This window comes from Pelophylax lessonae (genome assembly GCF_965119305.1).
Source record: "Pelophylax lessonae genome assembly, chromosome: 3".
Lineage (NCBI taxonomy): Eukaryota > Metazoa > Chordata > Amphibia > Anura > Ranidae > Pelophylax > Pelophylax lessonae.
The window spans coordinates 168,777,703-168,803,996 of NC_138770.1; the positions used below are offsets into that span (position 1 = coordinate 168,777,703).

General features: G+C 44.1%; 1 protein-coding gene across 1 annotated transcript in view; it reads right to left on the minus strand.

Moving 5' to 3' along the window:
- STAG1 (STAG1 cohesin complex component) overlaps nt 1-26,294 on the minus strand; it is a 223,978-nt gene that overhangs the window by 22,201 nt on the left and 175,483 nt on the right. The window contains exons 23-27 of the mRNA XM_082249885.1: nt 24,626-24,800; nt 23,047-23,186; nt 21,066-21,167; nt 19,724-19,872; nt 19,240-19,368 (exon numbers count right to left, since the gene is read on the minus strand). Coding sequence (XP_082106011.1) covers nt 19,240-19,368; nt 19,724-19,872; nt 21,066-21,167; nt 23,047-23,186; nt 24,626-24,800 — 695 coding nt within the window. The remainder of the gene's footprint in view (nt 1-19,239; nt 19,369-19,723; nt 19,873-21,065; nt 21,168-23,046; nt 23,187-24,625; nt 24,801-26,294) is intronic.

Below are 26,294 nucleotides of genomic sequence, written 5' to 3' on the forward strand. Positions count from 1 at the left end.
TGGCTACTATATAGAGATCAGCTAAAATTGCAGTGTAACAGAATCCTGATGGAAGAAAAAAAAAGTCAAAGGCAACTAGCAAAAAACGGTTAGACTTTTCTCAGCCGAGCTGAAGAAAAGACATTTCTTCCCCTAGGTCACAAAAACGAAGGCTTACTGGGAAGAGAAGGGAGTATTCTGGCTAGACTACAGATGGTTTGCCAGTATTCAAATCCTCTTGTATGTGGCAGCAAAACCTGACTATATATGAATTCCTGTGTTCCCTCAATTGATGAGAAAAACACATTCTAGAAAGGCCTCCAACCATTTCAGTGGGGTTTCTTTACTCTGAGGCATTAAACATCAATATGGTAGCTGCGTCATTAAGGCAAGAAATCTAGAGTAGGAATGGAGAACTTTTTAATGAAATCCTCACCAAATTGGTAAAAAGGATTGTAAGTGCTTAGGGCAGTGTTCGACAAACCCCGGTCGCCAGGTCGCCATGGCGACCAGAAACCGCGTCCTGGCTCCTGATTTGCCGCCAGCCCACTCTCTGACTGACTGCCCGGACACGCAGCTCAGAGTGTCAGGTGGCTGATGCTTCGCTCTCCCCCTCCCTGGTCTCCGTGTTTTCCCTGGAGCCGTGCAGTAATCTGAAGTCCGGCTGTGAGTAACATGAGAGGGGAGGGGCTGGCCTCCTCTCCAGTCCGGAATGGCTGCTCTCTGAGCTCTCCTATGCTGCCCGTCGCGTCCTTATCAGGCTGGCCTTCCTCCCTCCAGAGCCCACAGTAGTTCAGACCTTGGAGAAGAGTGAGGAGGAGGAGGGGAACCCGGCAGCCTGTGTGGCCTTTACCTGACCCTGCAGGCAGACTGTCACTACGGTGAGGGAGGGGGGGGAGAGTTGTGGTGGAGGATAGAGCACGGGGGCTGCCTGTGTGTGTTCTGTGTCCATGCTGTGACACACTGAGCCGCTGTTCTCATAGTGCAAAGTTGTTTAAGGTGTGCTGTGAGGTGGAGGAGGGGAGATGAGGCTGGCATGCTTTAAAATTATCTTTTTATGTCCTCTGATAAAGCCCTGTGTATTATCAACAATCACCACAGGGTGACACACAGGCAGGAAGTAGCTGCAAAGAGGCAACAGAAGATCAGCAGCGCTGGGATACTTCTTTCATCCTTTTCTGTGTTTTATTTAAATGTCACAAAGGCTTTATTTTGATGTGCAGTTGGGTGGTAAAAATGTGCTGTAAAGACATGTTTTTGCCACCCACCAACAGCCACCCTTAAGCTACAATAGGCAGCAGATGAGGGTATTTTACATGCCGCAGTCATGATGCATTCGCATAAAAAGGAGTTTCCCCTATAACAGGTTTTTAATGTCATTCTTTCTGGCCAGCCCATAACCTTGATGTAATGCGTTACATTGGAGTTATTGACTGACCGCTCTGCTGTAAGTCAGAGTTAGGGGGCGCAAATTACTTGCCCTGACAACCCACACTACCAAAAAAAAACTGGCTCCTAACTTTTTTAGCTGGCTCCTAGATTCTTAGCAAATTTGTCAAGCCCTGGCTTAGGGCGAAGCAAATAACCTATCAGGTCATTTCCAGTCCATGTACAGAAACACGTGGAAAAGCAGGGGCAAAGGTAAGTTCTTTACAGCCTTAGGAGCCCTGTAAGACTCAGAGTTGGAGATAACACAGGTAGAAGAAAAAGGATGATCCTTCACCTTCAGAATGTTGTGTACCACTACATCAATAAGAGCCAATCATTCTTGTAATGTAAGAGCGGTGGCATTGGACTGCAACTGTCATCAGATAGGGATTTGAGTTATTCAAGTCACACAGAGTTTTACAGCAGCCAAGGATTGTGATGCTCCAGGTAAATAAAATTAGAGACTGCAGTCAGTGTTTGTAAATAATCTGGTAATTTGGGTCAACGCCGTGACGAACCCCTATACTCAAGAAGAGTATGTCCACCGTATAAGCTTCCCTTGCCCGGTACCAGCATGATCCAAGATCCCTTAGCCCACCCAGTCACCCGTGGAGACATCAGTGTAGGGTGGTAAGACGCATAAAACTGTTTATTCAAATACAGGCACAAAGATATACACTCTGGGACGATCTTCCCCTATTTTGCATAATGACACAAGACGGGTAAACTACATTCAGTAACATGACACACAGGTATATGCAACTTTCCAACAGTAGACAGTCTTTAGGAAGGGCTGCTGGAGAAATCCCCCCCTCCCCTCTAGCAGCTAATCCTAACACACATATACATCCCATAATAGGTTGATCCTCAGGCAAACAAACAAAAGAATGGGATACAGGCACTTAACAATAACAAACCCCACCTTAAACTATCTAGCAATGGCCTAGGGGATAAACTCCTACAAGCAGCCTGAAAGGGTTGAACCAATTTATCCTAATATATTTCTTGAGGGATATTGTTCATAAATATTACTGTCCTAAGTGAAAGAGCCCCTTCGTTCTTTTAACACAAACCACATCTATAGAACCCAGGATAACCGGGGGAACATGAAATGCTGAGTCCGGTGTGGTTGTACAGTGAGTCTGGTTAGTGCAGACCTGACTAGGGTTCTCGGTCACCCTGTGACACTAATAGACACATGGTGACTTACACATAGGAGGGGCCGGGGGAGCTGGATAAGGAGTTTCCTGACCTCTCTAAGGTAATCTGGATTCCACAAGCCCCCCCACCCAAAGTGACTCCCGTCCCAAGCGCTAAGAGGACAAAAGGCCCAGATGCACCCCACAAAACCAAAAAGGACTTCAAAAGGGGGGATAGACTCCAAAATCAGAGAGCATGATTCCTGGTAAAAGACATTGCTAATACAGTTTAACCCTAAGGCTTAAATTTCCTGTGTCTCAGACATGAAAAAAAATACTGCAAGGCCAAACTCACCATTTTAAAAAAACAAAGAAATGTATGCTTCTGGCCAAAGTTACGGAGCCATAAAATGAACCGAAAACACCTTTGGCTATTATGTTGCAAGGCAGCAACATTTTAATTTTATTCAGCTCCGGAAAATCAATAGTGTTTAAATTAAACTGTAGAATGTCTGGTGCAGCAATTACAAAGAATTTGTCTTTCTAATTTACTAAAAGTTCAAATACAAATTAACTAAAAATACATGAGTGTAAATAATTCTAAGAAAGCCGAACACAATGTGTAAATAATGGAAGAGCTGCCACATAAGTCTTCTATAGCACATCCTCAAAGTGAGGTCAGTCAATCCTTAAAGTATCTGCATTTTTAGTGCAGTGACTTTTTTTAACCCCTTCACCACCACCTTACGCAAGTCATATACTAACCTTGCCTCTAATCTAGCAAGGTAATGACCATATGTCCACCTTAGTACTGCACAGACACTTGTCACAATACTCTCCACTGGGCTCACGCTCATGTTCTTCGCTCTCCATTCAATTCAGTATGAGGGAACCCATACTGTAGATTCCTGAGTTCAAACTCATAGAATTTAACAAAGCATGTGCAAGTCTGGCAGAGAAGATTATGGCAAGCGGCTGTACAGAACTAAGGAGGCCAAACCGCTAACATCTTGCTGGATTAGGGCAGTGTTTCTCAACCTTTTTTCAGTCGGGGCGCCCTTGAAATGTATTTTCAGTCTTGAGGCACCCCTGCCCAAGGTTTGATTCACGTTACTGTGTATCGCAGAATTGTGCTCGTTCCTGACACACAGACAAATGCTCTGCTCTTTAAAGGTGCCATTAATTCTTAATGGCAGCCCACTCTTTGGCAAACATGGGCTGCTTTGGGTGCGGCACAAGTTTAAAAAAAGGGACAAGGGACTTCTTTCCCTGCATTTCTGCTGGTAGGGAAGCCCATTGAAGCCCTACACGCAGCACACATCCACACAGGGCTGTCTTTACTACCCTCAGCTGCCCCCCCTTTAGCTGCAGAGGCAGCATCTGGGGATGTACACATGTGGTAGCTGGAGGTATACCCAGGGTGAATGAGGCTACACTGCAACCACCCTGCCACTGTGTGCATGGTTGCGGTGCTACATTTCCAGGCTTAAAAAAGGTGGTGCGAAGCAACATATTGCCTCTTTACCACCTGCCAAATGCCTCTGAAAAGTGATCTAAACAAGGATTGAATTTCAAAGTAGCAGCAGCCCTTGCTGCTATCAGAAACAAGCCCTAAAAAACAGTTCTGACAATACAGGAATGGGGGGTCAGGATTAAAAGTAACACACATACACACACATATATACACAAACACACACACAAAAAAATGTACACACACATACAAACACATGTGCAAACACACAGACACACACATATTTTATATATATATATATATATATATATATATATATATACATATATATATATATATATATATATACACATACACACACACATAAATACTAACTTTAAAAGTTCTATTACAATACCTTTCCTCACAGAGGCCAGGTACTGCACTGTAGGGGGAAGCAGAGAGCACAACACACTCCTCCCCTCCCTTTACTTTCACTTTGCTGAGGATGATGGTGCTTCCTCACAGCGCCGATGTACAGCAGAGGATCGAGAGATCGGGGTCATCTGACAGCCCTTCTCTCCCATGATCCCGCGGCACACCTGAGGATCTCTAGCGGCACACTAGTGTGCCGGGGCACACCGGTTGAGAAAGGCTGGATTAGGGACAGAGCAGTACAAAACTTAAAGTGGTTCTAAAGCCTAAAGGTTTTTCTATGCATTAAGGTGAAAAATCTTCAGTGCTGCAAAATCCCAACTCTCCCTACCCCCCTACCCTCACCTATTATACTTACCTGAGCCTGATCCAATCCAGCAATGCGCAAGAGAGCAGCGGATCTCGATGTGGGCTTCCTCCTCCCTGGGCAGATTGATAACAGTGGGAGCCATGGCCCCCCTGTCAGAATGCAATGGCACAGCAGTGGAGATAGTCACAGCAACTTTGCTTGTGTTAGTATGCAATCTGTTTTTTTTTCTTTTAGTGTTTACCCACCCAGCTTAAAGTGTCACTAAAATGATCAAAAAAAAAAAAATTTGATCAATAAATGTATTACATGCTGTTCATACTCGGTCACTATGAGATTTGTTGTCTGAATTCTGCCAAAAGCCTTGTTGATCCTGCTGCTCTTCATCTGCACCCTCAGTTCATGTCTCCAATTCAACTAGGGATTTTAGCAGCTCTGGTGGCAACTCTGCACATGCTCCGTTTTCAGTGAGTTTCTTTGCTGAGCATTTTCTCTCCATCACATTTGAGCAGCCCATGTTACCATACAGCAGGGGTCTCCAAACTATGACCCTCCAGTCGCTCATGAACGATTATTCCCATCATGCCTAGTAAGGTCTGTGAATGTCAGAGTTTTACAATGCCATCATGGGATATGTAGTGCCGCAACAGATGGAGGGACATAGTTTAGAGATCCTTGCTATAGAGGCACAAATGCGGGCGCATACACAGTGGTAAATGACAGCCCACTAACCAGCCTAATACAATAGGGGCTGGATATTACATGTGGATTAATGGTGGCTTCCTCTCCCTCTTATTCTAAGACACAGGCTGGATGGGCGTGACAGCCTGTGACTGGAAGAAATCAGCCCACACCATATTAGTTCCACAAAAATTAAGATTTAATTTCAAATATATATTTGTATGACAATTTCAAACTGTTTCATATTGATTTTTACTCTGTATGAAAAACTTTATTTTTTTATTGAACATGTGACCAGCAGCAGAGGACTAGATGCTCCTCTTGCTTATGTTTCCCTCCCTGCAGACAGGCTGGGAAAATATAAGGGCCCTTAACAAGGACACAGCAGTCTTAACAGGGTCACAGGAGCCCCATCAGAAAAAAATCGGATTTTTGCACTTACTGTAAAATCCATCTCTGAGTTTGAAGGACACAGCGCTCCATAAATCATAACTAGTGGGCTATATTGCCTCCTCCAGGAGTAGAACCTGGCAGAACAAAAAACACCTGGCTACGCCCATGGGCCATCCTCAGCTAGTATATAATCTCCCCTCTCTGCTCTACGTAATCAGTTTAGTAGCAAGCAGTATTGGAAGTATCAGAATTCCATAGAGGGGTGGGTGATGAGTCCGTTGAATTTAGAGAAATGGACTTTACGGCAAGTACAAAAATTCCATTTTCTCTTTTGTTCGACAGACACAGCGCTACATAAATCATAACTAGTGGGACGTCCAAAAGCAGTGCCAAAAGGAAAATGAGGGGTGGGGAAAATAACCCAAGGCTAAACATAAGATCCCTTAACAAGGACACAGGAGCCCCGTCTGAAAAATAAAGGTTTAAAGAAAAAAAAAAACCCTCAAGAGGGAATAGCCCCATCTTAAACAGCAGCCTGCAAAACTTTACGGCCAAAAGAGGCATCCATAGATGCCAAAGTATCTAACTTATAGGATTTTGTAAAGGTATGCATGGTCCACCAAGTGGCCGCCTTGCAAACTTGTGATATGAAAGCCTGATGACGGAAGGCCCAAAAGAACTCCGTGCCCAAATAGAATGCACCGTGACTGGGAAAGGTGGAACCTGACCCTTAATAGAATAGGCCTGAGTCACCGTCTGTCTGATTCATCTGGAGATGGAAGCCAAAGAAGCGGCCAGCCCTTTTCTTGGAAAAAAAAAAAGCGAGTCTGACCTCCAAAAAGACTTAGTAGCTGCCAGATACACCCAAATCGCATGAACCACAAATCGCACGAACCACATCCAAGCTAGGGCAAAGCATTCCTTGGGACGAGCCGACTTGGGACACAAGGAAGGCAACACAATGTCCTCATTCAAATGGAAGTCAGAGACAACTTTGGGCAGGAATGATGGACAAGGATGAAGAAGCACTTTATCCCTATGCACCACTAAAAAGGGACTGCGACAGGATAATGCCACAAATTCTGTTACCCTGCAGGCCGAGGTAATAGCCACCAAGAATGTCACCTTCTGGGATAACGTAGGCTATGGGAATCTCCAGAATATTCTCAAATGGAGGTTTCTGGAGAACTAAAAGTACTAAATTTAAATCCCAAGGCAGCAAAAGAGACCAGTGGAGCCACGTCTAACCCGCTGAATAAAAGGTACGAACTAAAGAGAGCATGGCTATGGGTCGCAGAAAGAAGACTGCCAAGGCAGAAACCTAGCCCTTTATGGTACTCAAGGCCAACTTCTGATCAACGCTCTGTTGAAGTAAGGTTAAGATCCGAGCCACAGAAAAGGATCGAGGATGAGCGCCAATCAACTCACACCAAGAAATGTATGCTTTCCACGTACGATGGTAAATCTTGCTGGAAGACTACTACCTCGCCTTCACAATAGTAGGGATCACTGATCCAGACAAACCGCTATCCCTCAGTACCTGGCTTTTAATAGCTAAGCCATTAAAACCAACGACTGTAAAGCAGCATGGTAGATCAGCCACTGGGAAAACCGGTCTTCTCAGAGAAGAAGCCCCCAAGGGTCGTTTACATTCACCAGAAGGATTAGAGGATCCTCCCTCTCGATTCCCTTGCAGGAATCACAGAAGAAGCCTGAACTGAGGATACTGGCCTTACCAAGGCCTTTGGACGCCTGCGGCATCTGCCAGAGGAACCCGTGATCTCGCCATGAACCTCGGTATCCTCCTGTGGAGCCGAACCTGCTAAAGGAGCTCCACATAGGACTATGCAAACAGAACTCAGAACCTGTATGCAAATTGGGAGAGGACTGTCTGTGACAGCAGCTGGTGATTCCAGAAGTTTGTCCAGAGGAGGGACCACCCTGGTCAGAATTAAAATCAGACCTACGTAAAATAATTCCCCGGACAGGGATAGGGGGGACCTTAGGTAGTTCGTACATTACCGGAAACCTTTCCAGGAATTAAATCCGCACAAGGAGATTTCACACCTAAAAAAACCCTGAAAAGAACAAGCTTTGCCCCCCTTTCTGGGTACCTCCAAAAGAAACATTTTGGGAATCTTCTTGACGCTCACAAAAGAAGTCCACGGGGCCGGAAACCAGTGAAGATATCCCTTATTTTCTGTCCCAGAAGCATGCAAAGGTACTTTTCCCCCCATGACACCCTTAATGTCATCCGGGGTAGCCCTAAACAGGCTATCACCTTGAAAGGGCAGATCAATGAGAGCTCTCTTAAAGACTTGTTCTGCGGACCAATTCTTAAACTACAGCATGCGCCGGACCAATTCTTAAACTACATCACGCGCCTAATCACCACCGCTAAAACAAAAAGTTTGGACATCAAAGGAGCTGTATCCAAAGCTGCATCACAAATTGCAGCCCGAGGACCACCTGGTCCACTGAATCAACAGTGGGAACCTGCTCATTCCCTGGATGCTGGTGAAAAGCTTGGCCCATTCAGTTAGGGTCTAAGGCAGACTGGCTGCAATGCCAAACCAGCCATAGTAAGCATGCTGCGTGCCTATACTTTCCTGTCAGCCGGGTCCTTAAAGGACAGGGATTCCTCTACGGGGATCATGGTTGCTTTATTCAACCTAGAAACAGGAGGGTCCACCACTGGTGAACTAGTCCACTTATTTTTAAAGGGACTCCTCAAAAGGGTAACGTACAGCAAAATCATTTGGGACCACAAAGGGTAATTTTGGTTGTTCCCATTTCTTACAGGAAAACCTGTCAAAATAAGGCACATAAGGTAACACTTTTGGAGTGCGAGGTGACTTATGCGTACCAAACAACACAGCCACGTCTGTGACATCAGCCGCATCCTCCATTTTTAAAACTCACGTACTGCAGTGATATGTTCATCTACCAGTGCTTTTTCATTCGCTGCTGCGACCATGGAGGAATCATCCTCACTATCGAATGGATCAGGGGGTGTGATTAAGCGCCCCTGGAAGGGCTGCATCCATGGTGGCATCCGGCTCAGAATCAGATGAGACTGACTGAGCAGGGAAAGGTGGGGGACACTTCCTTCTGGGCCTTTGCCCACATGCCACTTCCACCCAGGACATTAAGGACTGCAGGACCACCGTCAGTGCAACCATGGGAAGTTGGGATTCCAAAAGGACCTGCCACCTCCAAGAGGTCAGTAGGGGAGATGTGACCCTGAGGAAAGGAAGACCTTGCAGTACAAAAACGATCTTTTGGCACCACTAAAGGATCCCCCCCAAGGCTCAGGGTACCTATCAGCAGAGAGATAACAGGGACCCCCAAGGACTTCCTGGAGGAACTCAGAGAATTTGGACCCAGCAACACTATGGACGCCATCCCTTTTCATAGGTCCCAGGCACAGGAAGGAGGAGGAAACTGGGGAGGAGCTTCGGCATCCCCACGAGGCTTCGATAGTCTCCTGGACTAAGGGAAAATGACCGCCGTGACAACAGGCTACACAAACATGGCTGCTTGCCTGAGACCAGCCAGACCAAGGGAAAATGGCCGCCATGACATCATCTGACTTCTCCAACATGGCCTCCGGCAGCTACAGACACTGAAGCATGCTGCCAGGATGTTTCCTATGGCCACCAAAGTAGGGAAGCTGTTGACCAAGGGACCGCTGTGATTCAGTCCCACGCCCAATCGTATGCGACCCTACAAGACGTTTAACTCCCGGGCCAGCTTCTGTTCATGAGGCTATGTCGCGGCCGACCTAGCACGCACGCGCTGGCTGGGGGTACCACTGGATCTAGATTATCCAACCTGTCACCCAGCCCAGCAGTTAATTGTAGATCTCCTGAGAGGAAAAAAAAAGATGTAAGGAAGAAGAAAAAATTGCTAGGACCAGAGAAACCAGGCGGGAGCTTAGGCCCTTACTCCTGATTCGACAGATTGAAACTGATTACCTAGAGCAGAGAGGGGGGTTAAATACCAGCTGAGGACTGCCCAAGGGCGTAGCCAGGTGTTTTTTGTTCTGCCTAGTCCTACTCCTGGAGGAGGCAATATAACCCAGTAAGTTATGATTTATGGAGCATTGTGTCAGTCGAACAAAAGAAATATTGATTAGCTGTGTGTTTAGTATCATTTGAAGGATAGCTGATGAGCAGAAAAAAATCAAGCAGATCACAACTTAATCAGATTTCAACGATGTGCTTGGGGAAGTGGGGGTGGGGGGGGGGGGTGTGGGTGTGAGCAGGGGGTGCAACTGAAACCCACCCCAGCACCCCCTAGATTCGGCCGAGCGGCACTTGACTGGAGAGTTCCCGAATTTGCTGCAGCTGGTACTATGCCAAACACTGCATCTCCACAGACCTGCCTGGGCCTAATTTGTCCCCGCCAGCTGCCACCAAGACTGCTATGCCAGACGTGCCCAGACCGCATGCTTAATTCTTTTGGGCCACATATGGCCCATGGGTTGGACACCCCTGGTTTATTAAGTATATTTGGTGATATTCCGATCTCTCAATATGCTAAATTGTTGCGAATAACTGGATTTTTTACTTACCGTAAAATGCTTATCTCTTAGGTTCATTGAGGGACGCAGTCCTCTGATGCATATTAGTAGGTTATACCCCCCCCCCCCCCTCTACTATAGGATGTCAGTTTTGTAACAAAGCAGTGTCAGAGAAAACAATACCAACCCAACTCAAAATAGAGGGGCAGGTACTGTGTCCGTCAATGAACTTCAGAGATAGGGATTTTACGGTAAGACAAAAATCCAATTTTCTCTATCGTTCATTGACGAACGCAGTCTCTGTTCTTCATAACAGTAGGGACGTCCCCCAGCAGTGCAATAAAATGAGGCGTGGGAACAGCAGAAAATAATTCCCCAAGGCTGAACCATAGCTAACCAGGCAACATAAGACTCATCAAAACAACAAGAGAAGACGCACCTGAGACTAAAAAAAACACCCTTAAAACGGCAGCCTGCAAAACTTTGTGGCCAAATGAGGCATCTGCAGATGCCAGCACATCCACCTTGTAAAACTTTGTGAAGGTATGAACAGACGACCAGGTAGCCGCCTTACAAACCTGAACCACAGATGTCTGATGGCAAAAGGCCCAGGAAGCACTAAGCGCCCGAGTAGAATACGCCCTAACAGCAAAAGGTGGAACCTGACCCTTAATTGAGTAAGCCTGAACAACTGTGTCTAATCCATCTCGAAATAGTCACAGCAGACGCAGGCAGCCCTTTCTTTGGGCCATCTGTGAGTACAAAGAGCGAATCTGACTTACGAAAAGACTCAGTAGTCGCCAAGCGCACCCTGATTGCCCGAACCACATCCAAAGTATGCAGTGCAAATGCCTTAGGATGTTTAGCACACAAGGAGGGTAGCACAAAATCCTCATTTAAGTGGAAACTGGAAACCACCTTCAGAAGGAAGGACGGATCCGGACGAAGCACCACTTTATCCCTGTGAACCACCACATAGGGAGAACGACAGGACAACATCGCCAGTTCCGATACCCTACATGCAGAAGTAATAGCCACCTTCTGGGATAAGGTAAGCAGGGGAATCTCCTGAATAATTTCCAAAGGAGGTTTCTGGAGAACCGACAGCATCAAATTAAGATCTCAAGGTGGCAACGGAGGTTGCACCGGAGGTGCCAAGTGTTGCATACCCTGGATAAAGTTACACACCAGGGAATGGGTGGCTAGTGGCCTTTGAAAGAAAATTGCCAAGGCTGAGACCTGACCCTTGATAGTACTCAAGACCAATTTTTGATCAACTTCCGGTTGAAGGCAGGCCAAGATCCAAGCCACTGAGTAAGAGCGGGGGTGAACCCCAAGAGACTCACACCACGCAATATAAGACTTCCACGTACGATGATAGAGCTTTCTAGAAGTCGCTTTTCTCGCTTTAAAGAGGTTGTAAACCCATATTACTTTTTTTTTTTTCCAACCTGTAAGAGAAACACATAATGAGCTAGTATGCATCGCAATCCACCAGGGAGGCCTATTTCGGGGAATGGCAGTACCTCAGAGGGAATCAGTGAGGTCATTGATTCCTATCTGAGACCGCATGTCATCAGTCTAGCCTCTTATACAAGGGACACTCTCAATCTTTTGCAGATGCTGGACAATCTGGATATTCCACAATCTGCAATTTTGGTTTCTAGCGATGTGGAGTCGATCTACAACAGAATCCCACATGACAAGGGGGTTGCTGCTGTGGGGCAGATTCTTCGCCAGAGAAGTATTGAGGACTGGAAGTTTAATGACTTCATTCTGTCCATGTTGGACTTTATCCTCCGACTAAACATCTTTTTGTTCAAAGGCTCCCACTACCTCCAGGTACAGGGCGTAGCTATGGGCACATGTTGCGCCCCATTCTAAGCAAACCTGTACCTGGGGGAGTGGGAGAAAACCCTTTTTGCTGAGGATAACATGTCTATATATACTCACCATATTCTATTATGGCAGAGTTACATAGCTGTTTTCCTAATTTGGGATGGCTCAGTAGTCCTCTTGGAGCAATGCTTGCAGCATATGAATGAAAATAATTTCAATCTCTTCTTCACCATGACATAGGACTACAGAGAGATCAATTTTTTGGTTGTTGGATTTTGAAAATCCAAGAGGGATGACTGACAAGCAAATTGTTCAGGAGACTGCTGAGAATACCATCCTGCACGCCAGCAGTTTCCATCCGGAACCACTCAAGAGATCCATTCCATATAGTCAGTTCCTCAGGGCTGGGCGCAATTGTACAACATTAGATGATTCCAACTAGAAGCAGATGCCCTTACACGGAGGTTGTTGGCCAGGGGGTACACCAAGTCATGCTTGAGGAAAACCTTCAACAGGGTTAAAAAGACGGATAGGAAGAGTCTGAATTTTAAATCTGATACTCAGAAACAAGATGACAAAATGAGAGTAATTATTCAATACTCCAATGAACACCAAAAGATTCAAAGAATTTTGAATAAATATTGGTTCATCCTCACTAAGGATCCTACCCTTTCTAATCTGGTTACAAAAAAAAAAACCTTCAGTGGTCTACAAAAGGGCGGGCTCCATTGGTGAAATGCTCCTTCACAGTGAGTATAGGGGCGAATCCAGGAAGGACCCTTGTAGAACATGGGGAACCTTTCCCTGTGGAGCATGCTCCTTTTGTCCAGTTATACAAAAGAGAACCAAATTTACCCTCCCCAATGGCAATAGCTTCCAGTTGAGGCATTTCGCCAATTGTAAAACTAAAGGGGTAGTCTACCTCATGGAATGTGAATACGGTTTCTTCTACATGGGGAAAACGAAACGAGAACTTCACCGTGTTGGCAAGCATATGTCCAGCATGAGGATTGGCAATTTATACTTAACCTTAGGGAGGCATATTGCCAGGAATCATGGATTAACTTCACTGTGTTGCACCGCATTCACATTCCACTAAAGAGGTGGTGATGGAACAAAGTTTTGCTCCAACGTGAGGCCCGCTGGATCAGGTGTCTTAATGCAACATCTTTTCCAGGCCTTAATGAAATGGAGAGTTTTAGGTCCTTCCTGCAGTGCTATAGCTCTGGAAAAACGGATTAGTTCTTCGAGGTATCATCTAGGGGGTCTGTTCTATTCCATTTTGTTTGCAATCAAATATCATCTTTGGATAATTTGTGCTCTCCTCTTAGTCTTGGTACGTTGGTGGAGGTAATTTTTCCCTCTGAGGGGATTAGGGCCTACTTTTTAGTTAAATATGCAGTACATTACAGTTTTTTTTATTTATGCATGTCTCTTGAAATGCTTTTTCTTCCCAGTGTTTACACGTCCATCTGATCATTGGATTCATCTATTAGAACTGATATCTGATCTTATTGGACTCCTTTATTGCCCTCCCCCTTCCCAATAATTGGTCCTTGTTTTTTTTTTTTCATTATTATTTTTTACTTTTATTATATTATTATACAGAATATTAATATACCTATTGGGTTTAAGATGATGATGATTTTTGGATCTGTATTACCATACAATTGTATCAGTGATGATATTTGTTTTATATATCACATTGCAAATTTGTGAGGGATGTCCGAAGGTTTTTTCCATGATCATTCTGAGATTTGTCCCCCTTCGGCTTTTCTCTTGCTCCTGTCCTACAGGGCGCCTGCATACACAGGGATCCATGGAGGAATTTCCTCAAATGAGTCTGGGGTGCTACATGTGTCGGCCGCCATTAGTCCTCCCTCCGGAATCACTGATGCATCCCCAAAGAGATTACGTATACCGTCCTCGGTCATGTGTGACGTGATTGTCACGCATGCGTGGTATGTGCCGGAGACAGGAGGAAGAAGATGACGAGATATCGTCATCTCTAGAGGCCATGACAAATGCGCATTTTAGGGAGGATGCCGAGTATCACAATCGGCGCCATTCCTCCACTGCAATCCGCAGATGAGGTGGCTTTTCTTTTTCCCTATGTATGCGGATATACTTGGCTCAGGAACTTCCAGCGGAGGACCTCCAACTACCTCATACTGAGGACTTTATTTTTGGATTGTCCATATCTAGTATACACTGGAAGTACTATGGAGGTGGACACAGATTAATTCATTATCTGTGTGGTTTCCTCATTATAATTTATCTTTTTTCCAAATAGCACAGATATAGCCTTTTTTTGGGGATCTGTTTTTACCTTTCCCTGCGGCCCTACAGAAGCAAGAGATTTAAAGGGACATTCTCATACCTCTATGGGAGAAATTCCAGGACATCCCTACAGAGTCTTAATAGGATGTGGAAATTTTTGGTCAGTGGAAGCAATTCTTTCTTTTTTTGCCATTAAGAACTATGTATAAATTAATTATGAATTACTGATTGTTCAGTGTGTTGAAGTGGGGACCTTGTCCCTGAAGAAGAACCTTATTTTTTTTTTTGAAAGTGATTGAAAAGCGTTGGACATTCTTGCAGACCCTTCTGGTCCCATTATTTAGCATTTTTCCCAGGGTGATTTTTGCTCAAATGGGTGAACAACTATGCTACCTCAATCAATGTTATTGAATTGTGAATTTAATTTTTATGTATATGATGTGGATATTATGTATGTCCTTTTTCTTGTTTTCTTTTTCTATGAATAAATGAAATATAAGCTTTTTTTATAATCATATGTCCTTGACTCTTGCCCCTAAAATCTCAAACTTAGAGGAGGTGTTTTTACACTTAACGTTTTTCATGATTTATGGGATGTGGCAATATACACCCCCATCCCTCAGAGATTGAAATATCATTAATTAGTAACTTAGCCCATTCAGTCAAGGTTTGTGACACAAGGGCAATAGTAAACACAGGTCTGAGTGCAGACCCCACCCTGCCAGGGAGTACATATTGCTGGCCACAGACTCCGCCTTTCTATCCACCGGATCCTTAAAGCGGAGGAGAGTAAAAAGAACCCCAAGAAGTTCTTTAAGTATATAAACAGTAAGAAAGCGAGGCCAGAACACATTGGCCCCATAAAAGATGATAAAGGAAAAATGGCCACTGAGGACAGAGAAAAAGGCGGAAGTGTTAAATAATTTCTTTTCTTCAGTCTTCACAAAGGAATCGGGGGGCTACACGAACCCAGCTTGTAAGGCCGAACTAAATAATACACCTCAGGAAGTGCCGCCATGGCTAACAGAGGATAGACTTAGAGCTAAACTAGAGAAACTTAACATAAATAAATCCCCGGGACCGGATGGCTTGCACCCAAGGGTTCTTAATGAGCTCAGCCAGGTGATTGCCAGACCATTATTCTTGATCTTTAAGGATAGTTTACAGACAGGTATGGTGCCAGCTGATTGGAAAAAAGCCAACGTGGTACCAATATTTAAAAAGGGGCCGAGATATATCCCGGGTAACTATAGGCCGGTCAGCCTAACATCAGTAGTCTGCAAAATTTTGGAGGGGATGATAAGGGACCACATACAAGACTTCAGTAATGAAAACGGTATTATAAGTAGTAATCAGCATGGATTCATGAAAAATCGTTCATGCCAAACCAATCTATTAACCTTCTACGATGAAGTGAGCTGCCACTTAGATAAAGGTAAGCCTGTGGATGTGGTGTATCTGGACTTTGCAAAGGCCTTTGACACCGTTCCCCACAAACGCTTACTGTACAAACTAAGGAAGGTAGGTATGGATCATAAGGTGAGTACCTGGATAGAGAACTGGCTCCAGGGGAGAGTCCAGAGGGTGATGATTAATGGGGAGTACTCTGATTGGGCAGGTGTGGAAAGTGGGGTCCCCCAGGGTTCTGTCCTGGGACCAATCCTGTTTAATTTATTCATAAATGATCTAGAGGAGGGGATATCTAGTACAATCTCAGTATTTGCAGATGATACTAAATTAGGCTTGCCAATATCTTCTATGCAGGATGTGGAAATCTTGCAAGCAGACCTGAACAAAATAACGGGGTGGGCAACTACATGGCAGATGAGATTTAATGTAGAAAAATGTAAAGTAATGCACTTGGGGGCCAGTAACCAGAAAGCAAGCTACTCACTAGGGGGGGAACCTCTGGGTGAGTCTAGGATGGAAAGGGACCTGGGGGTACTGGTAGACAACAGGCTTGGAAGTGGCATGCAATGCCAAGCCGCTGCAAGCAAAGCCAACAGAATACTGGGTTGTATAAAAAAGGGGATTCACTCCAGAAATAAAGAGATTATTCTTCCACTCTACAAAACTCTGGTCTGGCCACATCTGGAGTATGCTGTCCAGTTCTGGGCACCGGTCCTCAGGAAGGATGTGCTGGAACTGGAGAAAGTCCAGAGAAGGGCAACAAAAATAATTAGGGGAATGGAGGACATCAGCTATGAGGAAAGACTACAAGCACTGAACTTATTCTCTCTGGAGAAGAGACGATTGAGGGGGGATATGATATCAATGTACAAATACTGTACTGGCGACCCTAGCATAAGGAACAAACTATTCAGAGTAAGGGAATACAATAAGACACGTGGCCACTCACTAAAACTTGAGGAAAGGCGGTTTAACCTTAAAGTGCGTAAGGGGTTCTTCACTGTAAGAGCGGTAAGGATGTGGAATTCTCTTCCGCAAGCAGTCGTATCAGCGGGGAGCCTTGATAGTTTCAAAAAACTATTGGATGGACACCTTAAAGACCACAACATACAGGGGTATACAATGTACGGTTAAACGCAAACACACACACACATCATAGGTTGAACTGGATGGACTTGTGTCTTTTTTCAGCCTCACTAACTATGTAACTATGTAAAGGACGGGGAATCCTCCACTGGAATCATGGTAGTTTTATTCAGTCGGAAGATCGTAGGTGGCACAGTCTACTTCTTTATAAGGGACTCCTCAAAGGGGTAGAGTCTAGCAATCCGCTTAGGCACCCCAAAGGGATGCTTTGGACGGTCCCACTCTTTTTTGACCATGTTGTCAAAATACACAGGAAAGGGGAAAACCTTTGCCGCTCTGGATGGCTTGGGAGTACCAAACATAACCTGCGCCACAGTCGCAGCTGCGCTCTCCATTTTTAGGGTCTCACGCACAGATACAACTAGTGCGTCCGCCATCGCCTTTTCTTGCGCGGTTGCGGAGGGGGAGGTGTCATCCTCACTATCAGAGGAGACAGGGTGCAAGGCAGTAGACCCCACAGGGAGACCCACGTCTGTGGGGGCTGAATCAGATTCAGAATCGGACCCATCAGTTGGGGCAGGGGTAGGTGGGGGGTGTTTTTTGGTACTTCACCCCCTTAAAGGTAGCCTCCACCTGGGACACAAAAGATTCCAGGTCTGCCGGCAGTGCATCTATGGATGGCTGGGATCCAGAGGCCCTGTGTGAGAGGGGGGTCAGGTGGGGAAACGTGTTCCACAGGGCCCATGTCGCACCAGGGGAACCCGCAGAAAACATTTGAAACAAACACTTTTTTTTTTTTAGGAACGTCCCACCGCGCTAAAGTGGCCCCAAGAGGTCAGGCACAAAGCACTGAAGACCCTCAGCAGAAAGAGACCGACCCGGACTCACCACCCACACCAGAAAGACCCAGGATGTCTGTAGCGTTCTTGATCAGAAGAAAAAAACCTGAGTGTCAGCACTAGGGAATAGGGCGGGGCTTCACTGCCAAAAAAACCGCCTCTAGGGACTCCAAAAACATGGCCGCCATTTCAATGGAGATCCACTGCAAAATAGTCATTGGGCTACAGAAACATAGCTGCCAATTCTATGAAGCACATGGGCTACAAGAAAATTGCGGCCCCCGCACGGCCTGCGGAGCTTCTGGGGGACCAGATTCCCCCCTGCACGATCGATCGTTCGGTCGGTTGCCGGCGGCGCACCCCCCCACCCTCATCATTGGCATGACGCCCGGTCCCAGCCCCCAGGGTTAGCTGCAAGCTCCCCATATCCCCAGTTGGTGAGGGGAGGAGGGGGACAGGTAAGGGGGGTGCGTGGCAGGACAGAGGGGAATCCCGGGGGTCCAATCATCCTAGGAAGGGGCCCGCGTCCACCCCAAAACCCGCCAGGGGGAGCGGGGGGAACAATTACTCACCATACCTGGAACAGGCGGGTGCCATCTCCTGACAGAACCCCTCTCCACCGAAGTAGTGGGGGGCTTCCGGCCTATTGGAACGCTGCCACTCGGGCCTAGACCCAGTTGAGTGCGACCTGGCGAGACGTTTAACTCGCAGGCCAGTCCCCGTCCAGTGGGACGTCATGGCCGACCTAGCGCAGGGCTAGGGTCTGCACGCGCGCGCTGGCCGGGTGGGGTTACCACTGGATCTATATATCCAGCCAGTCGCCCAGATCCGGCTTATTTGCTTGTAGATCTCACAGGAAAAAAATCCGGAGGAAAAAAAGAACTAGAAAAAAACTTTTTGCCAGGACCAAAGATCCCACAAGGAACTAGGTCCTTACTCCTGACTAGGCAGATTAAAACGGACATCCTATAGCAGAGAGGGGAAGTATACCTCCTGGGACTGCCCATAGGTGTAGCCAGAACTTTTTTTCTGCCTAGTGTCCTACTCCTGTAGGGGGCAGTATAACCCTTATTGTTATGAAGAATAAAGACTGCGTCCGGGATTCAACGTTAGAGAAATATTGGCTTTTTTTTTTTTTTAAGAATTGTCGCTCTTTGTTTATAGTGCAACAACTGCACAGGTGATCAAACCCCTCCAAAAGAACGCGCTATTTATAGGGAAAAAAGGACATCAATTCTATTTCGGTACAGCATCACATGACCCTGCAATTTTTCGTTAAACTAACAGTGCCGAATCGCTAAAAATGGATGGGTCATTAAGGGGGCAATCCTTCCAGTCCAGAACTGGTAATATGGTTATGTAATAATGAGAAAGACCATTGTTAATGTATGTGCTTTGGATCGTCTTCATTTGATAATAGATATCTTAAAACCTTATGCGATACTTACACCGTTTTCTTGTCTTGTCTTAGGAGCTTGGAAGAAAACTCACTCAATACTTCGAGGAAGGCAAGATTTAGAGGGGGGTACTCAATACCTTTTGGATTCTGGTATTTAAAGGCAAACTCTATGCCATCTCTGTGTGCAAAAAAAAAAAAAAAAAAAAAAAGTTAATCCTGGGATAAAACACCAACTATAAAAGATTCTCTTTGAATGTGGGTGTCTTTCACAACAAAGCATTAAATCAATGATTTCTAGGAATGACCAATTAAAGGAATATAAATTGCATACAATCAAATTACATGCCTTTAAAACACGGTCAATGTAACATTAAAATATGAGAACATTAAGCACATCCAAAAGAAACAATTGAATTAGCACAGTTCAGAGAGCTTTAACAGCCTTTTTAACTCTCATTACGCAGCACAAATAATTTAACCATAATTCAGTACAGCTAACTTCACAAATGGGAACGGTTAAGTCTGACACTTACTTATGTAATGTGGCCACAGCTTCTCTGGTCTTTATCTGATCCAGTCCAAAGGTAAGCGCAAACCTACGTGCCAACTCCTTAATACCACTAACATGAGCAGACGTCCGGTCTAGATTGGGGCCTTGCTCCTGCACCAGCTCATTAAACAGCTAGAAGGGTAAACACAATGACATCATCAACAGTTTAGTTTACAGTGGGCTATGAAACAAAATCTGCATGTGTCAAGTGTCAATTATTTAACCCCTAACAAACAGCTCCCCCTTTCTGGGATTTTGAATGCTGGAGGCCAGTAGGCAGGCTTTTGATCATGTGATAATTGTGACTGGTTGGCACAGTGGTCACATGATCGGTAGCCCATCCTACCAGCTCACAATCAAACTAGGAACTGTTGGTGAGAGTTCAGAGTGCTGTGGACTCCACTGTGATCTGAACTAATTGAACTGTAAATATAAACTTTAAGCCACATCTTTTGGCAGAGCCCTTTAGTTCAACAGTTTTGGGTAGGAGTGGATCAAATTCAAAGGATCTCTGTAATGTAAAGGCTCCTCCAATTCCGTTGACGATCTCGGTCTGTCTGTTAGGCTTTGTGAACAGGTTAGCTCCGGCTAGAGAGCAGAGAACACTGTTCACCATTTTATTATTTTATGCTCGGAAAGTGATTATTTTGATTTGTAAATGCTCCTTCTCGAACATTGTGGAAGGGGTTGGTGACTACAGCCTTGCCCCTTTATGAAGGCTATTTATCTGAATAGGGGATGTCCCAATACATTTAAGGAGGTTTGGCACAGCTAGATTTCCACATCTATCCGTAAGTGCTCATAGAACTGTAACAGGATTAAGATCTCTGTACCACTGAATGTAGGGCTTCTTGCTCTCTTTGGATTCTTAAGTGCAATGTGACATCTCATATAGAACTCCTGACATTGCTATTGGATATACTGTATTTACTAAGATATGCGCCATATTGGTGATTCCCTATACTTCTTTGGGGCTGTATGTACAATGTACAATCAATTGTACATTGATTGGTCAGCATGTCTTGATAAACTGGGAAGGGGTTGGTACTGCACAGGGGGTGGGAGAGGAGCAGGATTTTTTTTTTTTTAGCATTGTTACGCTTGCAGGGCACTTTATGACTGCCTTAACTGAGTGGTCTTGTTCTTTTTTTACTATAGTATTTTGTAATGTTTTTGTTACTTCTAGTATTACTGTACCTTTTGAATACTATGTAAAACTTCAAGTAAAAAAAAAAAAAAAAAAAAACAACATTTCAAAACAAAAAAAACTAAGTCCAGCTTCAAATTCCAGCCAATCAGCAAAGTAGGTAAACAATAGCTCATACCTGCTGCAAACTGAGAATTAAGGTCTTGGCACACTGGATCTTGTCTATCTGTCGTGTTTTACTTAGTGTTTCCTTAATGATGTCTCCATAGTCATTGTAATACTAGAAAGAAACGCAAAGAATTCGTAAGTCACAGTTCACTTAAAAGGCTGATTATTCTTCTTATATGCATAAGTGGAACAGATTTGGTAAAAGCACACTTGGTATTACGTCTTTGTTTTGCATTTCGTTGTGATGGTGTACACAAGAGCTAATTTTATATTTACAGGTTTATTTCAAGAAGACCAGAATGCATAAAAGCAAAAATTTAAACTGTGTTAAAGGAATTGTCTATAAATATTTATTGTGTCTAAGCACTGCCCTTAAAATTTACTATTTATCTGGACTTCCTTCCTAAAAAATAGAATATTTTCTGTGCTCTTAACCTCAAAGCTGTATATCTACAGTGCAAGATCAGATTACGCACTGCTGCCTATGACTACTAGAGTTGTGAGATTTGATGATGTAATTACTGTGATGCTCACTATTCTCCATGTTCGAAAGAAAGTTGTACCGGAGGATCAGCAGAGCAAGAATCTCCCGGCATCGGCTTCATTCTGTGGATCTGTGTAGATTTGTACAATCTGCAACTCTCCTGCAGCTCCTTTATTATTCTATCAGTCCTCAGTGAGCAGCTTTAACATAAGGAAGCAAAGCTCTGCTCCTCGAACCAAGATTTGTTTCAGACAGCCTACGGGCAAATACTGGTGACTAGCCCCTTGCCCTCCACTTCCTTTTTTCGGCAAAGCATGCACAGTACAAGTCCTCTTTGAAGCAGAGCTCCAGACAAAAAGCTAAATACAGAGATTCGTGCATATCTGTAAACAGTTTTAGCTGCCAAAATATTTCTGATTCTGTGCATCCACTTTTGCGATCCACACACGCTGTACAGCCAATAATTAGGCAGCAATACATCTATTTGCATTTCAGATTATACAGCTATCTTCTATTCAAACTCACTGACTGGATGATGAAAATTAAAAAACATTTAAAAAGGTTCTCTCTCATTAAATCAGCTTTTATCAGTTAAAAGGAGATGTGCAGCCAAAGCGTGTTTGGCTGTACATCTCCTATGGATCACAGGAGGGCAGTTCGTTCCGCACTCCTGTCACCCATATTCAGCAGAGAGCTGTCTAAAGTCGGCTCTCTGCTGACGTGACAGATGTCGCTCCAGGCACTACGTCATCACGACCACGGAGTCGGGATCCGCCAGGTGCCTGGACCGACATCCGGCTCAGCCTTTGAGCGAGCTGATGAAAGCCTGAGCTGGCCGCTCCCAGCCACTCCACAGCTCAGCACTCTAATGAGCGAAGAGAGGGCAGGACAGAGAGCTGCTGACCTGACAGTCAGCAGCCCTTTGCTCGGCCAGCTGTCAGAACTGAGCAATCGGTGGTGTTCATTTGCTTTGTTCACAGTGCAGATGCAGCATCAAACCAATGCTGCATCCACCTAGGTAAGTATAAATGGGGGGAACAAAAAAAAAAAAAAAGTAATCCCATACATCTCCTTTAAGATATAGAAAAATAAAATAAAATGTAGGAATGTACATTTAATGCTATTAATGTTTAGCAGCCCTGGGGTCCTGAAATAATTACCACCTGGGAGAACTCACTATTTTATTGAATTTATGTGCGTTCTTCCTCTTGATTCAGTCTCCTCTTACAAAAAAAAAAAAAGGCTGAACCCAATTGGTGTGTTTACACTTGGATAACTGTGGGAGCGTCAACAGACAGCCCCTTTAAGAACAGACTTAACTGCTTAAAGGAGTTGACTTATATTGCTGTGGAATATTGGCACCTACAGAGCAATAAGAATTCAAAACAATTATAGCAGTCACGTCTACTAGAATATTTTTTTAAATAAATCTTATCCTACTACAGCGGAGTAGAACACCAGTTTTCGATCTTACTGAAATGCTACAAAAAACAAAACACACAGGTACCTTCATGTAGTGCTTAAAGATATCTGCTGCTGCATGCATATCTACAATGTCATAGATGATTAGTTTACAAAATGCTGCAAGCAAATTTCTTCTTTTGTGCAAGGCCTCAATTTTGTTGGCTTCATCCTCTTCATCGCCTTCTGCATGAGGAAAATTAAAAGGACAGGGGTACAATTTAATTTCAAGAAGCACTGGTATCTTGGATGTCCAAAGATAAATGGCCACTGCCAGATCATAACTATGTATAATATAAGGAAGAGTCTTTTATATATAATATTATATATATATATATATATATATATATAAGCATCAAGTTTTTTTTCTTCTAAAAAAGATAAGATGTAAACCACATCACTGCTAAACGATCATTGAATAGAAGTTACTAAAATATTAAGTAGTTCAACAGGTCACCATTTCAAATACAGCGCACAATATTTTAGGGCCTGTCAGAACTATGCATTACTGCAGTGCAAATTACGGCCGTTAGTGTGTTGTGGTGCGTTCTATAGTACCCCAAAACACTAAGACAATGCACCTGCATTGGAGCACACTGAAACACACAACCATGCTTTGTGCAGTTTCTTAGGACTGTGAATCAAACCGTCACAAAAATAACAGCTTTAATATTTTTTTCATTTTTTTTTTTAGTGCTGCTGATCCTCCTGCAGCCTCTTCCGATCTATATGTTTGCAGTCCAGTGATGGCTGCATGACACTTTTTAGGGTCAATTTCTTAACGGTGAAAACAGTGGACCATGCCTGCGTAATGCAAGTTAAAACAGCCTCTAAGAAAAATGGGAATATCCAAATGTGGATGCAACCATGAAGTAGCGAAAGTGAGCAGGAACATTATGGCAAGGTCACCAAATTAGTTTTAAATATACAGAATAAGCATCCTTATGTTTGTTAAAACACATACATAAATGTATTTATTTTAGGGCACAAATAACATTGCAATTACAATCAAAATTCAACATCCTAAGACATTTCTTTAAGTGCCTCAAGGACGTTAAAGCTTGTGTAAACTAAAAAACTTTTTAAAAGGACCATTAACCCTTTCGAACTTCTATGGATCTGTGAGCTGTGTGTGATCAGCAACAATATTCAAACTGAATCACAGCCAATCTAATATGCTCATTTGGTAATCATAAAGCTATGACCAATAGGCACATTAGATCAGGCCACAATCATTTTTCCCCTGTGATTTCATTTGGCCACAAACCAGCTTCAAAAATTTTGCATAACGTGAAATTGTGAAATTATAGTGACATTAAAAGTTCAGCTCCAAAAGATAACATGTCCTGAGAAAAATTTGGATGTTGGCCTCTACTTCTGAAATTGCTAAATGCCTAGAAGTCATTCTGATTAGTTGTTTTAATAATTTGAGACACAAACCAAAAAGTGGACAAATCAGTACACTTTCTAAACTGCATGCTACTTTTGGGCCAGTGCCTACAAATAGGGTTTACCGTTTTCCAGGCTCTTAACTATAATTTAAGCCAATCGGCCACTTTATTCCAATTTCCAAATACTGGTATTGCCTATGATCAGTTATAAAAAAAAAATAAAAAAACACCTACCCATGCTCTGGTTCTCATCATCTTGGTCGATAAAGACGTGATCCATTACAAAACTGAGCAGTTCAGACTGTAGTCCTAGGTCTGGATTAAAGATCAACAATGAAAGGTTGTCCCTTCCACCTGTTGTCAACTGATGGCTGAAGATCATTAGAAGGTCACAGAGCAGCATGAAGGCCTGGATGAGAAATATGCCCAGAATATGTATTATATTTGTATAAGGATATCTAAAAATGCATTACAGGGGAGAATTAGCTAGGTAAACATGGCAACTACTATTACTGAGATGCAGGGTGTAACAGAATATTGTGTGGATGAGGGTGTGTGTGTGTGTATTACAAGTCATACATCTAACTGTAAAATAACAAGTGGGTCAATGGTGCAACCATGGAGTAAACGCTGCATTTCACCCCTCACACTAAAGCCCCAAACACACGGCCGAATGTCGGGCAGCTTTGCCCGGTTCAATATAAACCAGCCGACATTTGGCCCGTGTGTACTGCTGCCTGATGGACAGAAGGGGGCATGGGGTTAATGCGGCATGATCAAAAAAGGTCTGCTGACTAGCTACCAATCAGCGCCCTCAGACAAAGGCTGAGAGCGCTGATCAGAGTGAGCTGGAGGAGAGCTGTCTCCCTGTCAGAACACAATAGAACAGCAAGGTAGATCGCTGTACTAACATGGGATTGTTATTACAGCGGCTCTGACCTGAGCGGATCAGTTGATTTTTCGTTCAGCCTGCTGGGTTGAAAAAAAAAAATCTGTGTATTCTAGGCTTTAATCTTACTGAAGGAGCAATGTTGTCTTGTTTAATGTATAGCAAGTAAGAAGGTGAAAGACTGCCCAAGTGGACAAACCATAAACCATACACTGGATACCATAAACTGGCCAGACATGCCAAGATTCCTCTTGTTCAACCGGTAGGCTAAACAAGAACATTTACTAATTTCTCCCATCCATGCAACAGTTTGAATGGATGAATTTACAATGCCAGCTATTATATTCCGACAGTTGGAACCCATGGCTGTGTTGTTTGCTTCAGGCAACAATTTCCTGCCCAACTCATTAGGCAACTATCAACTATCAATTAAAAAAACAACTTGTCAAGCTGGGTGTTGCTAACAGGACTGTGTATGAAATTAATTTTGAATGATTCTGCACGATTCCATTGCAGTCATGAAATGGATAATAAAAAAACTGAACCTTTCAGTAAATGTACACATCCTTACATTTGTAGAAAAAAAAAAAAACCTCTGCATAAAAATAGGGATGGAGGGACCCTAAGCTTTATTAAGCTAAGTTTTACCATAATCTTTATTGCTGATCAATCACTGAGAAGCTGCTCATAAACATAAAATAAGGTTGGGGGCAGCTGCAGCAACCAGAAGTTGATTGGTAGTTACAAACCATCTCAAGTTTTGGGGGAGCAGATATTCTATTTAGGTAGTCAGATGAGGAATTCTAGATGCCTAACAAAGTACAGTAAGACCCCGTTCAGACTGCGGCGACGCGACATGGTGGGGCGACCTCGGCGCGACTTGCACGGACTTCATATCATTGAAGTCAATGCAAGTCGCCTCCAGGTCGCCCCAAAGTAGTACAGGACCCTTTTTCTAAGTCGGAGCGACTTGTGTCGCTCCTATTAGAACGGGTCCTGTACTATTCAATGGCG